Source organism: Jaculus jaculus, chromosome 5, assembly GCF_020740685.1.
Source record: "Jaculus jaculus isolate mJacJac1 chromosome 5, mJacJac1.mat.Y.cur, whole genome shotgun sequence".
Classification (NCBI taxonomy): Eukaryota; Metazoa; Chordata; class Mammalia; order Rodentia; family Dipodidae; genus Jaculus; species Jaculus jaculus.
This window is the reverse complement of record NC_059106.1, coordinates 13,931,543-13,947,724: the sequence shown is the minus strand read 5'-3', so window position 1 is coordinate 13,947,724 and position 16,182 is coordinate 13,931,543. Positions and strand designations below refer to the sequence as shown.

Sequence of the window (16,182 nt, the reverse complement as noted above, 5' to 3'; positions counted from 1 at the left end):
GTCGGGATGCGGTGGCTAGAGCAGGTCTGCCTGGTCTATTTAAGTCATAATCCACAGACCTTCACAATGACAGGAAACGATGGGCCAGTTCGCTGTCATAACAAGACGCTCACCCTTCTGGGCAAGATTTGGCTCCAAGGAAGAATCTACACCCGTTTCCACAGGATGATTCCAAACAAACCAACATTCAGTTATGAAAACAAACAGGAAGAGCAAGCTCCCATCCATTTGTTCTCACGAAAATCCAGTAGATAAGGTAGATCACCGCAGTGTTTTCTGGTGTTCTCTTTAATACTGATTACAGATTCTTACCAAGTCAGACTATCTTTCCTAGTGTAGTCTACTTGGTGCCTGCCACTAGACATGGGGGAAAACCCACACACACTAGCTTCTCGCTTCCCTCTCCCATTTCCATCACCCTCACCTTCACGTACTCCTTCAGTCAGTTCAGGGATGCGTGTGGGTCTGTGTGTCTCTGGCCACCTTTCTTTGGCAGCCAAGCTCAAATGAGGAAGAACAGGGCGGGCAGCCAATGGGGAACTACTAAGGCCTGCGAGCTGTTAAGAAGACCCTCGTCCACCCTAACAGTGCCTGACCCACGACTGCGCAGCTGGGACGTGGCCGAATGCAGCTGGGCTTCTAGGCCCCGGCTCGGGATCCCTCCTCAAGACCTCAAAGGACTGTCATTGTGGAAGTAAAGCAATGAGACCCAGACACCCATTCGGCCCTGGTTGACCCAGTGTTTCCACTCACACCAGCCAGTACCTCTGCAGGCTCTTGAATTCACCCAGCTACCTAGCGGAACAACCTGCCCGTGGACAAGGCTCCTCTTGGTGGTGTCATGGGTGCCAAGACAGAGGAAGGTTTGGGCTGAGCTGTGACTCAAGTCGTCCCTTTAACTCCGGAGGTCCCTGTTCCAAGGATCCAACTTGCTTACAGTAGGGGAAGTCAGTAACAGAAAGCAATATGGGATAATGAGCCAGACAGGCTGGGGACCTAGGAGCTCCTGGAAGGTTACGTGACTTCTGAGCAAGAGCAAAGCACCTCAGTGGAAAGGTATCCAAGGAGACAGGGAGACAAAAGAGCTGGGGTTTCCTGTGGCCATGAGTCGGCCAGTCCAAGAACCCATGCTGCCCCATGAAGAGGCCAAGATGATGGACAGAGCCTGCAGCTTGGGATAGGAAGCAAGCGTTGAAAGACAAATAATGTGTGTGGGTTTGTAATTTTGGAAAGAGAAAGAGATACACAGAAACAGATGTTAAATTTAAGCATCTTATAAGCATTCCTTTTTTGGAAAACCATTATAAGCAGGATATGATTTGAGAGAAGCTTAAAAAGCCCCTGAAAATGAACTGTTTACCACACCCAGTAGCACATCACAAATGGATGTTTACCCGTCTGATAAAAACCTCCCAGGATGAGGGCCTGGAGCTACCACATCAGAGACGAGGCCATCCTGCTAAGTCTCTAATTAGTCACGAGTACACTGATGACGGAATAATTACAAGTTACTACCCTCACGGCTACACGACTTCTTTTTTTTTAAAACCAGAATTCCTGGGACACAGCAGAGAGGAACCTCTTACGGTGTGATTTCAGATTCCAACCTCTGTGCTGTTCTTTTACAACTTCCTCTGATTATCCTCTTCCACAGGAAACACACGAAGGAAACCCTGGATGCCTGATAACAGTCTTGATATATTTTAATGGGAGCTGAGGACCGTGGGGTTAGGGCGACCTCGCGGGACGCGCTGGGCTTCCTCCACATGCAGACGGCACTCAGTGCCCTCCCCTTCCCCTCGGTCTGTGATGTGCGCGTGTGCTCATGCGCGTGCGTGTTGGACGTGGCCGGTGGGCTTTTCTGAACCGTGCGAGTGACTTTCACGCGCAGCCTGCTGGCAGTCTCGTCATCACGATCGGGACAGCGTCAGCTCCAGACCCACTTCTGTGAGGCCGCAACGTGAAGGGGGTGGGAGCGGGGAGGCCAAGCTTTTGGAGTTGCTCAGCGACTGGATTGTGAAGAGAGATGAGAACACGTCTGGGGGCTGTGTTAGTTATTTTTCTCATCACTGTGACAGAGCACTTGACAAAAATGTAACTTAAGGGAGGAGGATTTTTTTCTTTTTCTGCACAGATTTCCCGTGCGGAAGGCACAGTCCTTCATGGTGCTGTCGTGACAGTAGCAGCGCGAGGCAGATGCTCACCTCCCAGTGGCTGAGCGGGAAGCACAGATCTCCAGGCCAGCAAGGGGCCTGGCTACAACCCTGAAGGCCCTCCCTGCCCCCAGGAACCCAATTTTTCCAGCTAAGCACTACCCCCTAAAGGTCCCTCAGCTTCCTCAAACAGCATAACAAACTGGGGACCAAGTATCCAAACACATGAGCCTACTGGGGGCGCATCATATTCAAGCCGCTCTGGGAGCACACGCTCAGTAGCTCTTGTACCTGGGAGCCGTCTCGGCATAGCCGCTGATGCAGGCACGGACACGTCCACATCGTGCCATTCCCTCCTGCTCCACACTGGCTGCCAAAGGGTATGCCCTCACCAACATTCAAACACTGGCTGGCTACTCAAGGGTAACCATCCTCTTTCAAAACCTTTAAGAGATACAGGCAGAAGTTAACGGTGGCCTCTTAAGCTAAAGCAGTGTGTAAGGATAGAGCAGAGCTCAGGCTGGGACGGTGCCACTGCCGGCAAAAGGAATGAACTGTACAGCAGAGGGGGATGTGCGAGAAAGAGATGCTGAGGCGAGCGACAAGGACAGACAGGATGGATGACCCATGCCCGAAGAACCCAAGCTGTCTTCAGACAGCAGCTGACAAACCAGCTTTGGTATGGGCTTTGCCACTCCAGGTCTGAAGCTCCTCTTCCTGTATGTCTTGAGATGGGTCCTTATAACCGCCTCAACTTTTTACCCAGGTGGTTTCAGCTTCTGACACCCAAAGAATCTAAAGAGGAGGAAGGCACTCCCCCAGCAGTTCTAGAATACTCAGCACTTCCACAAATGCCCAGGAATCAGGGCACTAAGACTAGCTCAGTGGATTCGGTCGAAGAATGAATGTCTACTACGTGTAAGGTTCTGTAACAGGAATTCGCCAAGTACTGAATGAATCAGAGATGGCGCTGACCCCCATGTAGCGGGTCATCCTGGAGGCCAAGACAACATAGCAGAAGATGGGGAAATGCCTGACAGTAAAGCACTCGCCACACTGAGATAAGGACCTGAGTTCTGATCCCCAGCACCCACATAAATGCCAGCTGGGCATGATGGTGCATACCTGTCACCCCAGCACTTGAGAGGTGGAGATAGGCGATGTCCACAGGGCAAGCTGGCTACTAGCTAGACTAGCTGAATCGGTGAGCTCTGGGTTCAAGTGAGAGGCCCGCCTTCCATGAATGAGGTGGAGAACAATCGAGGGAAACTCCCGTCAGACTCTGGCCCCCACATGCACACACACCTGCACACACTTATGGGCCCCCGCATACGTGAACGCGCATACACAGACATGCACATGCAACAGCAAAAAAGATAATGCAGGAAGAATTCATGGGATGAGACTGGACAAGTGAACCCGAGCAGGTGGGAATCCACGGAGACTGGACAACCAGCAGCAGAAGCCCAGAAAAGGCCAACTGGCCCTGACCACACAGGCAATGGGGCAAGGCCGGACGCCGGGCAGGGGTGCCACAGGGCTCGGAGCTGACCTTGTGGTCTTTCAGACCATGATAGACTCAGATAACAACCAACATGGACCTGTGGAAAACCAGTTCTCTCTCAACATTAAGCTGGATTAACTGTACAATAAAAATGAGCTCTTATGGGCCAGAGATAAGGGTTAGCAGTTAAGGTGCATGCCTTCAAAGCCATAGGACTCGGGTTCAATCCCCCAGGACCCATGTAAGCCGGATTCATAAGTTGGCACATGCGTCTGGAAAATGCTTGCAGTGGCTGGTGGCCCTGGCTTGCCCATTCTCATTCTCTCTCTCTCTTAGTCTCTCTCAAATAAATAAAAATTAAATTTAAAAAGATTAACTCGGGCCCATCTCTGCCACTTGAGCATTAGAGCTGTTTAGCAAGCTCACACCTTCCTTCACCACAGAGAACTGCCACTTTTCCCGTCTTAGGAAGCTCAGTGTCTTGATATAACGATGCTGAAAGCATTGGCCAGAGCGTCAGCAAGGTTGGGAAACAGGTATCTGGCAAGTTTAGCAATCAACTCAAAAGAAGCTCTTGACTGTGGCTCCAGCCATGGCCATTTGTGGGTAACACTTTCCTGCATTTATTTATACGTCGCTCTGAACAGCACCCGCAGGTGCGCAGAACTAACGCAAATGTGGCAGTGTGCGCCGACAAGAAGAGCCCCCGTGCCGCAGGGCCGCAACCACGGGCACCTGGCAGGCCAGGACTGCTGGCTAAGCCCAGCTCTCTCTGCTGTTGCCCAGGGTGGCCCTTGACAAGCCACCCACACTCTGGGCCTTGTGTACTGCAGCTATAAAGCACTACCATCCTGGGCTAGAGGGATGGCTTAGCAGTTGTAGGCTTTGCCTACAAAGCCAAAGGACCCAGGTTCAGTTCCCCAGGACCCATGTTAGCCAGATGCACAAGGGGACACACACATCTAGAGTTCGTTTGCAGTAGCTGGAGGCTCTGGAGCACCCATTCTCTCTCTCTCTTTCTCTGTCAAATAAATAAATAAATAAAAATAAAATATTTTTAAAAACCTCACTACCATCGGCATACATCACCACCTATAAACAAACACACCGCCACCCGTCTCCAAAGCATTCTGCTCTACCTCGGCCTCCACCTTTCCCAGGATGTTGAAGGGGGGCTGAGGACCTGCCCAATTTGTGAGGACTGCTTTAGGTCATACCCCAGCCTGCCTGAGAATGGACATTCGACATGACTGCTCCACCCTCTGATGGTCTGGAGTTGGGTAGGGCTATCCTGGGCCCCTTAGACCTGGAAGTGAGGTCAACAGAGGCCGCTGTGTGGGACAGGACAGGCTGCCAGCCCAAACTACATCTGTGACAAAAGGCTGGAGCTGACTGAGATCCAGAGGTCACAGGAGCCATGGTTACTGGCCTCTATCTTCACTCTAGATTGTCAGAGCTATTAACTCTCAGCACCTATTGATTTCTTCCTATGTACCTTTTTCCTGATGGGGAAAAATGAGTCCCTTCCAAATGCACCTCTTATTTTTAAGTCTCTGTGGACTACGAAAGGACATGCCTTTTCAGATCAACCTACTAAGACGTGCAGCTGGTCCCCAGGCTGCGGCCTCTGATAGGGATTTCAGCAAACATATGCACTTCTCTTTCTACCCTACAAGGCACTCTTCCATCCCAAAAGTACCATCCGATCAATCTCCATGTTAATCAGCAAGTCTCAGAAATGTGGAGAAGAGGCCAGATCCACTGAGGTCCTGGTCATCCACATGAAACCATCCACGTGCTCCACACAGCCACTGACCCACGAAGCTCTCTCCTGAAACAAGAAAGTGTGCTTGTGGGTCAAGTGTGCCCACTCACCTTCTGGCTAGGCAGGAGGCCCTGATGGGTTGGAGGAGCCTGTTTCCATCCAATGGGATGGAAAGTGCTAACTTCAGGATTCAAGTGGAGGCTCTACATATGAAATAAGGACCATGTGGGCTGGAGAAATGGCTCAGTGGTGAAGGCACCTGTCTGCAAAGCCTAACAACCTGGGTTCAGTTCCCTGGTACCAGGTAAAGCAGGATGCACAAAGTGGCGCATGCACCTGGAGTTCGTCTGCAGTGGCAGGAGGTCTTGGCGCACCCATTTTTTCTGTCTCTCTATCCCAATGTTTATAAATAAATAAAAAAAAGTTTTTCTAAAAAAGAAATAAGGACCATATGTGGAGTATTCCAGCAAGCTCTGTAGTAGATACCAAGGAAACAAGAGCCAAGGTATATAGTGTCAGCACCTTGAGGTCCAAGCTTCAGACACTCAGCACCAAACTAGGAAGGACAGGAGCAAAGAAAAAGTCCAGCCCAAGTTTGCCTGGCAGCAATTAAAGCCAATGTAACTCTAGGGCAACTTGTCCATAGGAACCCTCTTCCAGGAGCTAGTTAGAAAGACAGGGTTCAGTGAAGGGAGCAGGAAAGGGGGAATAAATGAGGGTAGTGGATGGGTCTATGATGAGAGAACATTGTGTATATGAATGAAGAATACCAATAAAAAAAATTATACAAGGGCCTGGAGAGATGGCTCAGCCGTTAAGGCACTTGCCTGCAAAGCCTAATGACCTGAATTTGACTCCCCAGTTCCAACGTAGAAGCAGATGACAAAGTGGTACATGTATCTGGAGTCCTTTGCAGTGGCTGGAGACCCTGGCATGCCCATTCTCTCTGTCTCTCTCCTATCTCTCACTGCTTGCAAGTAAATAACTAAAAATAGTTTTAAAAAGTTAAATGAAATTTTACAACTCCTCTTTCCTCTTTCCCAAACCTCAACTATGAACGTGTGGTAGACACAGAGACAAGTTTTACAAAGTTCCACAATGCTCCCTTTTTTATTTAATTGAGAGAGTGAGAGAGAGAAAGAGAGAAGCAGAGAAACAGAAAGAGAGAATATAGAAACACCAGGGTTTCCTGCCACTGCAAACAAACTCCAGATGCATGCGCCACTTTGTGCAGCTGGCTTTATGTGGTTGCTGAGAAACTGAACCCAGGCTGTCAAACTTTATGAGGAAGTGCCTTTAGCCACTGACCTCTCTCTCCAGAATGCTTCCCAAGGGAACACAAGCCTGGTGATATGGTACTAGGCAAGACAGAACTTGTTAACCAACACTGTAAATGAAAGCCTACTTTTGCCAGCCATGTGCTGAGTGCTGGAGAAACTCAGACCCCAAAGACAGCAAGAATGCTCTTGTCAGGCAACAAGTAAAAACCTTAGAGTGCCCAGCCAATTTACCTGTATTAAAACACCTATGGACTAGGAATGTTTTTCACTGGTATTATCATTTAGTCTCTGTTTTCATCCCATCTATTGACTTAGAAGATGTCATCTGGCACAGAGAAACACACTAAATATACCCAAACTCACTGAATATACTCAAAAGGCTTTAAATGATGCAGCTAAGGGAATCTCCCTTCCTAATGATGAGGTTTAAATGATGAAAAAGGCAATTATGCAAAATCACAGGGCTTTAGACAGCCTCACAACAGTTCAAGGTGATATGTGTGGCATTATCGCAGTTAATAACTCTGCTTTATAAAATCTACAGGAGGGCTGGAGGGATGGCTTAGCAGTCGAGGCACCTGGCTGCGATGCCTAAGGACCCAGGTTCGATTCCCCAGTACCCATATACGCCAAATGCACAAGCATCTGGAGTTCATTTGCAGTGGCTAGAAGCCCTGATATGCCCATTCTTTCTCTCTCCCTCCTTCCCTCCCTTTCTCTCTCTCTTTCTCTCTATCTACCCGCCTCTTTCACAGTCTATCTCTTTCTCAAATAAATAAATAAATAATAAAATAAAGTAAAAAAAAAAACCTACAGAAACATATTCAGACCATGTCAGGGTCAGACACTACTGTGCCATTGGGTGAACAATTCAGGGAGTGGATCTAAGGTCTTTCATGCTGGAAAAAATATACACCTAGGGTAACTCTTGGATGTTCTGTTAACTTTTGGACCCTGTCTTTTAACCTCTTTTAACCTTATCTCTGCTTGTTTACAGTCAGCTCACACTCATATGGTCCTGAGACAATCTAAGTCCATCTACCTGGGGTCCCTCGATGGCTCCCCAAGGCCTAAAAGCCTACAAGAACGGGAACGCTCCATGCCTCCAGTGGGCTGTGTGTCCACTTCCCCTTCACTCCTTGCTTTCTACCTAACGTTTCCTTCTGGGACTGCCTTACTACAGTCCACCAATGCACTTTTGGGGTCCCTTAGTCCCACTGAGAAGTTTCCCAACTGCCACACTCAATGACCCCGTTCAACTTGCAGTCCGATCAGTCTCCGTCCCGATTCCCTGATGGCAGTGAGGGTTACTTCCTCAGAGGGGGACTGGGGCAGTTTAGGGGGACTGGGCACCAAACATGAAAAGCAGGAAGGTCTTTGGGCTTGCCCTTGCAATCTCCACTAGAGATCAGAGAAGAATCTGGCTTCTCCTTATCTCCTACCTAGAAGAGTGACATAGATCTGTTTTTCCATATACAAGTGGAGTCCCTCTCTGGGAAGAAGTTCTCTTTTCCTGAAATTAAGGCTTCAATCTGATCCTGGAATGCTGCTTGGTAAAGCTCAGCCTGAAACTTGGCATCATGACCGCCCTCTTCCTGAGCCAGCCCCAGAGTCTACCAGTCAGCTGTCTCTAGCTCACCTTAGCCTGAGGGTCAAGCCCATGACAATAAGATTATAAATCACCTTTGCCAGGTGGGCAAGGCCTCTCATTGGCTTTTCACCTCTCTTCTTCCAGGTCCCTGCTCTGGTAAGACCCCTCATCTCAGGGATCCCATGGAGGATCCCTGCCTCCTGTCAGCCACATGGCATGAGCTTTTCCCGCTCTCTTTTCTTCTCTTACTCTGATAAAGTCTCTCTAAACCTTAAAAACAAATGCCCTTGTCTTTGACCCTGCTCGCCCTCCCTGGCCCCAGTCAAATAAAAAGAACTGGTTTACTTACATAAAACCCAACGCCAAACTGGCAAACGCCCCAGTCAAAAGTAAATGGTGGGCCACCACTGACGCTTACCCCGCCTCAGGAGTTCTAGAAGCTGAAGCCCTTGGGCGTCCCCCGTGCCCCTGGCCTCTTGGCGCGCTGCGGCGGCTTTCGGAGTCGCTCAGGTGTCCTGTCCCCAGGGATGTCCTATTGCGGGCACAGACTGCGGAGCCATCTTCATACCCATTCAACAGGCCTTGGTCAGCTCCAGCTCGGGTTCTGGTCCTCGCTGGCCGGCACTCCTTAGAACTGCCCTTCCGTGGTGCTGCGTGGTCTCGGGACGGTTTGTATCCATGAGAAATCAGGAGATCGTCCACACTGTACATGGTGCGCAGTCACATCAAAGTCCACGAGCTGCAACCACGCTGGCAACAGGACCCATCGCTAAAAGGACAACAGAGGGTGTTACTGGAAGCACTGATGTCCCCTGCTTGCACCACAGCACGACCCCCCACAGTGCCCACAGAGGAAGGCCCACCTGAAGCCAGCAACTCCTCCCCCCCCCCCCCCCCCCCCCCGCAGGTAGTTACAAAAGAGGGCTGGCAGGATGCCTCGCTGTTTCACCAGCTTGGTGGCAGGCTTCAGCTGTCACACTGTGAGGTGAGCCTCCCACAGAAGGGGCTGGAATGGTTTGTGAGCCATGAGGCGGTCAGTGCTACCCAGTGGCCAACCTCCTGAACACTCATCTACAAAGAGCAGGCTGAGGGGAGAGGAAAAGTAAATCCAGACGAGGAAGCTGCAATTGCAACTTGGTACTTCTAAAAGGAGAACTGCCTGGGGTCCAGCTCCATCTCATTAGACATCCAAGGCCTCCAGTCTGTACACAGATCCTGTGCCCCAGAGGGCCACTTCTTTAATCAACACACAGCTACAACTACCTCAGTAAGGCAATTGGAGAAGTTTGTGAACAGCTGGAAATAGATTGTAAGTCTTTAGGTGAAAATTAAAAAAAAAAAAACTAATAAGGCATCCGATTAGGCTCATACACTGTATTTGCCAACATGATTTGAGGGATTAAAAAATATATCATTGGACACTCCAGATACATATGCCCACTTTGTACGTCTGGCTTTATGTGGGTGCTGAGAAACCAAGTCCAGGTCATCAGGCTTTACAAGTGTCTTTAAACACTGGGCAATCTCTATAGCCCTGCCAACATTCTCCTTTCAAACAGATCCTTTATGAAGCCAGGCCTGGTGGCACACGCCTTTAATCCCAGCACTCTGCTGGGAGGCAGAAGTAGGAGGATTGCAGTGAGTTCAAGGCCAGCCTTGGACTATAGAGTGAGTTCCAGGTTAGACTGGGCGAGAGTGAGACCCCACCTTGAAAACAACCACAAAATCCCAAACAAACAAAACAACAACCCAAAAAAATCAAATAGAACCTTTCTCATGTACTTTGTTTTTAATTGAAGGTGAGGTTGTACTATTACAGAGCCCAGGCTGACTGCAAACTTGCAGCCCTCCTGCCTCAGGTGTTTGAGTGCTAAAATTACAGGTGTGGGCTACCACGCCAGCCAGGGTCCACATGAAACTTGTATCAGTCCAATTTTTTTCCCAGTGATTTTGGACCAAGTACATCTCTTGGCCAAGGTGCTCTCACACATACCCTGCCTCCCGACCTCCACCCTTAGCAGCTCTCGCTAGAGTGAGCCACCGCAAGGCAAGAGGAGCAGGAAGAATGGTGCCAGGAACCCAGTAAAAGTGGGGCAGGTAGGGGAGGGCAGGCCTGGTCACGGAGGTGGGGCGCTGGACCTGGCCTTGGCGGCACCAGTCAAGGGGGATGGAAACAGAGTTACTGAGGGCACAGGAACAATGGACAGGAAACACCTGGTGGCATACGCGCAGGTGTGAGAGATGGCTGCGTGTCCTGTCAGTGGGAATTCTCCCTGGGTCCCCCGCAATGCCCGGCTGGCCTCCAAGCACGTCCCCCACATCTCCTACTAGAACGCGGGAGCAGGCACCTCTCTAATGGGCAGACGGAGGAGGACTGCGCTCGGGAATTCACAAGTACCTGCGGTGCTCCTCGAGAATTTTGGAAGACTGACAAGGCCCGGCAGCTACCGGGCTTGGGAGAATCTCCACAGCAACACCGCTGTTCCCGCCATTCCTGACACTCCTCCCTCACGACATCATTTACGTACACAGTGAAGGATCAGGGGAGAAAGTTATTTGTACAGGACAACTAAGCAAGATGCTGGTCCAGAGACTACACAGGAGAGATCCCGTACAAAAACCCAGGGCTGTGGAGGGAGAGGTCGAGGGCCATGCATCCAAGGTCTCTGCTGGCCACATCCCCCGTGCCCAACACTGATCACATGCCATAGAAACACTCGCTGCATGGGGCACTAAGGCTAGCTTTTGAAGAATGGGCAGGAGCTAACAGCTAAGACATGGGTGTTCATATGAGACGAGAGAACAGCACTTCAACGGGACCCTGGGTACAATGATGCTAGAGTGAAGAACTGGCCTAACAATGGAACCCTGGTGGCCTCCGGCACAGGCCCCATAGCCACCAGCGCTGCCTCACCCACAGCTGGGTGGAGTGCAGCCCACTTGTCAGGATGATAGAGAAGAAATAGAAATAACACTCATAAAACTTGGTTCCTCATCCTCCACAATGTGAATAGCAGCCTCCTGCTTCTATCTCAGAGCAGGAGCCACTCCTGACATGTCTTTTTGTTCGAACAAGCCCTCTCCAGCCATGCGCCACGTCTTACTTCTCTACACCATGGAGCACACTCTTTCTGACTATTATCCAGAAAAACAGTCGTTTCTGTCAGTTATGTGGTCACCACAATGAGAAAAGTACTAAAAAACACACCACCACTGTATTTTCTTGGTTTCTTGCTCACAGAGTAACACCTAGAAAAGTGGTCAAGATGGTGAAAGGGAAACCTCTAGCCTTAGATAAGAAGAAATGTTTGGCGTTGATTGGACCAGGCTCCAAGAATGGAAAAATGGTCTCACTTTAAATGTCATGTTCATTCTACAATGTGTATTTTATTTATGAGAGAGTGAGAGAAAGAACCAGAAAGAGAGAAAGAGAGAATGGGTACACCAGGACCTCTAGCAACTGCAGATGACCTCCAGCCACCAGCATTTGCCTCTGGCTTTACGTGGGTACTGCAGCATCAAACCTGGGTCCTCTGGCTTTGCTGGCAAGTGCCTTAACTGCTAAGCCATCTCTCCAGGCCCTACAAATGAGGTCTGGGGCTGATGCTCCATGATGCAGTGCTTGCCCGGTGTGGTCCAGGGCCCAGGCTCCACCCCCATCACTAGAACAAAGGAAAGTATGAATAGACTGCAGAACCGGTTAGCAGATGAACATGCACTTCAGCACAGTCCTCTGAGGCCAGCGCTGGCCCCGAAGGTGGGAGTTCCCCAAACCTCTTCAGCGAAGGGAGAGGCAACAGGCTCATAAACTATGTCGGGTCTGTAGCTCAGTGCGGTGGGCATGTGTATTCACAACAACCGAAGCTTCAACGCGGGTGACTCAGTGGATAAAGCGCTTGACGCACAAGCCAAGCGCCTGAGTTCAGATCCTCGGAACCACATAAAAAGCAGACCCTAGAATGCTAGTGCCTATAACTGCAGCATGCCTGTGGTGAGAAGGGAAGCAGGGACATGCTTCCCAGCAGCTCGCAGGCCAGCCAGCCCGGCATTCACAGCAGAAAGTCAAGGACCCTGCCCTCCAGCAAGGTGGAAGGTGATGACTGACATTTGAAGTTGTCCTCTGACCGCCACACGTGCACCGTGATATGTGCACGCCTGTGCTCACACACATCAACACACGCCAAAAACTGAATTAAATATGAAAAATATTAAAAATTAAACCTAGAATAAGCTTTGAAGCAAACACATTCACCCTTAGACTGAAGAGATGGCTGAGAAGTCAACACATACCTAATGACTGGAGGAGTTCGATTCCCCAGTACCCACGTAAAGCCAGATACACAAAGTGGTGCATGCATCTGGAGTTTGTTTGCAGTGACTAGAGGCCCTGGTGCGCCCATTCTTCCTTCCTCCCTCTCCCTCCACGCTGCTGTCTCTCTTTTCTATCGGTCTCTGATTGAAAATGAATACAATACTGAAAAACGAATTCACTCTCATAGCTTGACTTGTGCTGTAATGGTTTCACTTTTTTGTTTGTTTGTTTGTTTGTTTGTTTGTTTGTTTGTTTTTCAAGGTAGGGTCTCACTCTATCCCAGGCTTACCTGGAATTCCAGGGTGGCCTGGAACTCAGGGTGATCCTCCTACCTCTGCTTGTCCAGTGCTGGGATTAAAGGCGTGTGCCACCGCGCCCGGCTCTAGTTTCGCTTTTTAAGAATGCTGGTCAAGACTCACTGAAGCAACTTTATAACCAACCAGGAGAGTTCTTACGTGAAAACCATCCATGCAATGGTCAGGGTGGGAGGCAAGATGTCCTCTTTAGTTTGAACGTGATGATGTTACCCTTCCATTCCTGGTTCACCATGACCCTCGCTGATCTCAACAGCAAATACTGCTGTTCTGTTCTAGCCAGAATTAGCAAAACGTCACAGCCACGTGCGCCACTGCTCGCCTAGTCTTCTTCACAGGAAGAAGAGTCAGATCGCCCTAGGAAACATCCCATCTTCTGCTTCCTTCCTCACTGTACTGGGACGCGACCCCCAGCTCGCTGACAGGAGCACACGGAAGCAGAAGGGAACCCTGGGCCTGGGAAGAGGCACACATGCACGCTGCCGCTGGGGTCTTGTGCTCTGACTTGAGAAAGCCACAGAGCAGATTGTTTTAAAATCTCTTTCCATGTCACTATTTTGCTTTCCAGGTTTTACAATTTTTCTCCACCCTATACACTCCCCAAGTGAGTCCACGGTTTCAGACCACTTCTACAGTTTGAAAACACCTCCACAACAAGAACAGCCCAGTGAAGGGTTTGTGTCCCAGTGGACGCATGTCTCTGGAGAACACACATCTAGCTGCTTCTCCGAGGAAAGTTAACCACTGACCTTTCTGCTCCAATAGCTGAGAGGTGGCAGGGCACCATGAAAGTGGGGGCTACGTGTCACGAAGGTTTACATTTCAGGGCTGGGGAGACGGCTCAGAGGTTCAAGGCACTTGCTTGCAAAGCCTGCTGGCCTGGTTTCCGTTCTCCAGGACCCACATAAATCGGAAGCTAGGAGCAGCCAGTCTGCCATTCATTTACAGTGAGACATTCCTTGAACATCTGGCAGTTTGTATATTACAGCCAGAGACGGTGTCTCTGGTTGGAGAGATGGCTCAGTGGTCAAATCGCTTGTTTGCCAAGCCAGGTAGCCTGGGTTTGATTTCCCAGTTGCCCACATAAAGCCAGATGCACAAAGTGCCACATGCATCTGGAGTTCATTTGCAGCAGCAAGAGCCCCTGGTGCATGCATTCTCTCTTTCTCCCTCCCTTGTTCTCTCTGTCCTTGCAAATAAATTATATATAGATATATATATATGGTTTTTTTTAATGATGCTGAGAAGTGACAGAGGAGTGCTCAGCACTGAAATATCTCTGTCACATCTTCCAAGGCTCAGAGTCCATTGAGAAAGAGGTGGCACAAAGAATGTAAGAGCCAAAGGAAGGGTAGGACTCCTTACAACGTGCTCCTCCAGACACAAAATGGCCTGGATATCCATGACCTCACAGTGCCTGACACTACCTACACAAGACCATCATAAGAGGAGGAAAAGATGATGATATCAAAGTAAATGAGAGACTGATTGAGAGGGGGAGGGGATATAATGGAGAGTGGAGTTTCAAAGGGGAAAGTGGGGAGAGGGAGGGAATTACCATAGTTTATTGTGTATAATTGTGGAAGCTGTCAATAAAAAAAAAAATAATAACTTGGGCTGGAGAGATGGCTTAGCAGTTAAACGCTTGCCTGTGAAGCCTAAGGACCCCGTTCGGGGCTTGATTCCCCAGGAGCCATGTTAGCCAGATGCACAAGCTTGGAGGCGCAGTTTGCAGTGGCTGGATGCCCTGACACGCCCATTCTCTCTCTCTCTCTCTCTCTCTCTCTCTCTCTCTATCTATCTATCTGCCTCTTTCTCTCTCTGTCACTCTCAAATAAATAAATAAAAATGAACAAAAAAATTTTTTTAAATCTGAGGTATTTTTACTTACTGAAGAGAGAGTGAGTATGGACATGCTAGGGCCTCTTGTCGGAGCAAATGGACTCCAGATGCATGTGCCACTTTGTGCATCTGGCTTTACATGAGTGCTAGGGAATCAAGCCAGGGCCAGCAGGCTTTGTAAACAAGCACCTTCAACTGATAAGCTATCTCCCCAGCCCCAATAAATAATTTTTTTTCAAGACTCATGTCTCCACACTGGGTGTCCCATGTGCTAGGCAGATTTGACTTTGAAGCCTCCATTTTCTCACCTATAAAATCAATGGAGGTGACACTTATTCTGAGGAGCGGTAGGCGAGCCTGGGGAGCCGGGGCGCTAAGCTGGCCACTGCTGCCGGACTGCGGCACCACTCGGCTTAGCTCAGAGGAGTCGGGGTGGTCCTGCAACACTGGCACCCCCGCTGGCTCTTCCCTGCACAGACTCACCCCTAGTCTGGTCTTGGACAACTTGTTTAAGCCAAACAAGCCTTTTCACTAAAACAAGCTTTGTAGGACAGCATACACAAAGGAAAACTGCATTGATTAAAGTTCTTTGTAAAAGAAGGATTTTAGGCTGAACATACAGTGATAATCCAAAACTAGTTAAGATAAATGCAAGCTTTAGTCTTGCCTCCTGTAAACTTTCAGACGTCCATTTTTTTTAATTTTTTTTTTTATTTTTATTTATTTATTTGCGAGCAACAGACAGAGAGAGAAAGAGGCAGATAGAGAGAAAGAATGTGTGCGCCAGGGCCTCCAGCCATGCAAACAAACTCCAGATACGTACGACCCCTTGTGCATCTGGCTAACGTGGGTCCTGGGGAATCGAGCCTCGAACCGGGGTCCTTCAGTTTCACAGGCAAGCGCTTAACCGCTAAGCCATCTCTCCAGCCCTCAGACTTGCATTTTAAAGACAGGTTAGGTGGGGCCCGCCTGCAACCCCAGCACTTGGGAGGCAGAAGCAGGCAGACGGAGCAGGTTTGAGGCCAGTCTAGTCTACATAGGAGTTCTAAGCCAGAAAAGAACAAGCCCTTATCTCAGAAATAAGTTAGAACAAACAAACAAAAAAAGCAAACCTTATATTTTAATGAAAGAAAGTGTTAGCAACCAACACTGAGCTGGTGGGAAGATCAGGATGAGCCCCCAATCCTACTTCATTCACCCCAATCGGACTAGTTTCAGTTATGTTTTCAGGCAAAGGATCAAAACTGGAAATACTTCCTAGTGTGCAGTCTCTGACTGAGGTGGGAAGGGAAGGTGAGGCGGAAGTAACAGAGCTCAGGAGCCAGGAGCTGGGCTGGGCTGGCCTTTTTGATTTCATCCATAATTTCCCTAGAGTTATATTCTAATGACCACCTCCCCCCCCATACACACACATTATCTTA

The 16,182-nt window shown here is 49.4% G+C and overlaps 1 protein-coding gene across 2 annotated transcripts in view; it reads right to left on the bottom strand.

Annotated features, from left to right (window-relative positions):
• Jcad (junctional cadherin 5 associated) overlaps nucleotides 1-16,182 on the bottom strand; it is a 60,131-nt gene that overhangs the window by 32,299 nt on the left and 11,650 nt on the right. The window contains exon 2 of one of the 2 annotated variants that reach the window (XM_045149480.1): nucleotides 8,712-9,062. In XM_045149480.1, the coding sequence (XP_045005415.1) occupies nucleotides 8,712-9,004 (293 nt within the window). In that variant the 5' untranslated portion in view covers nucleotides 9,005-9,062. Of the gene's footprint in view, nucleotides 1-8,642; nucleotides 9,063-16,182 lie in introns of those variants that run through there. The other variant, XM_045149481.1, reaches the window with a different exon arrangement.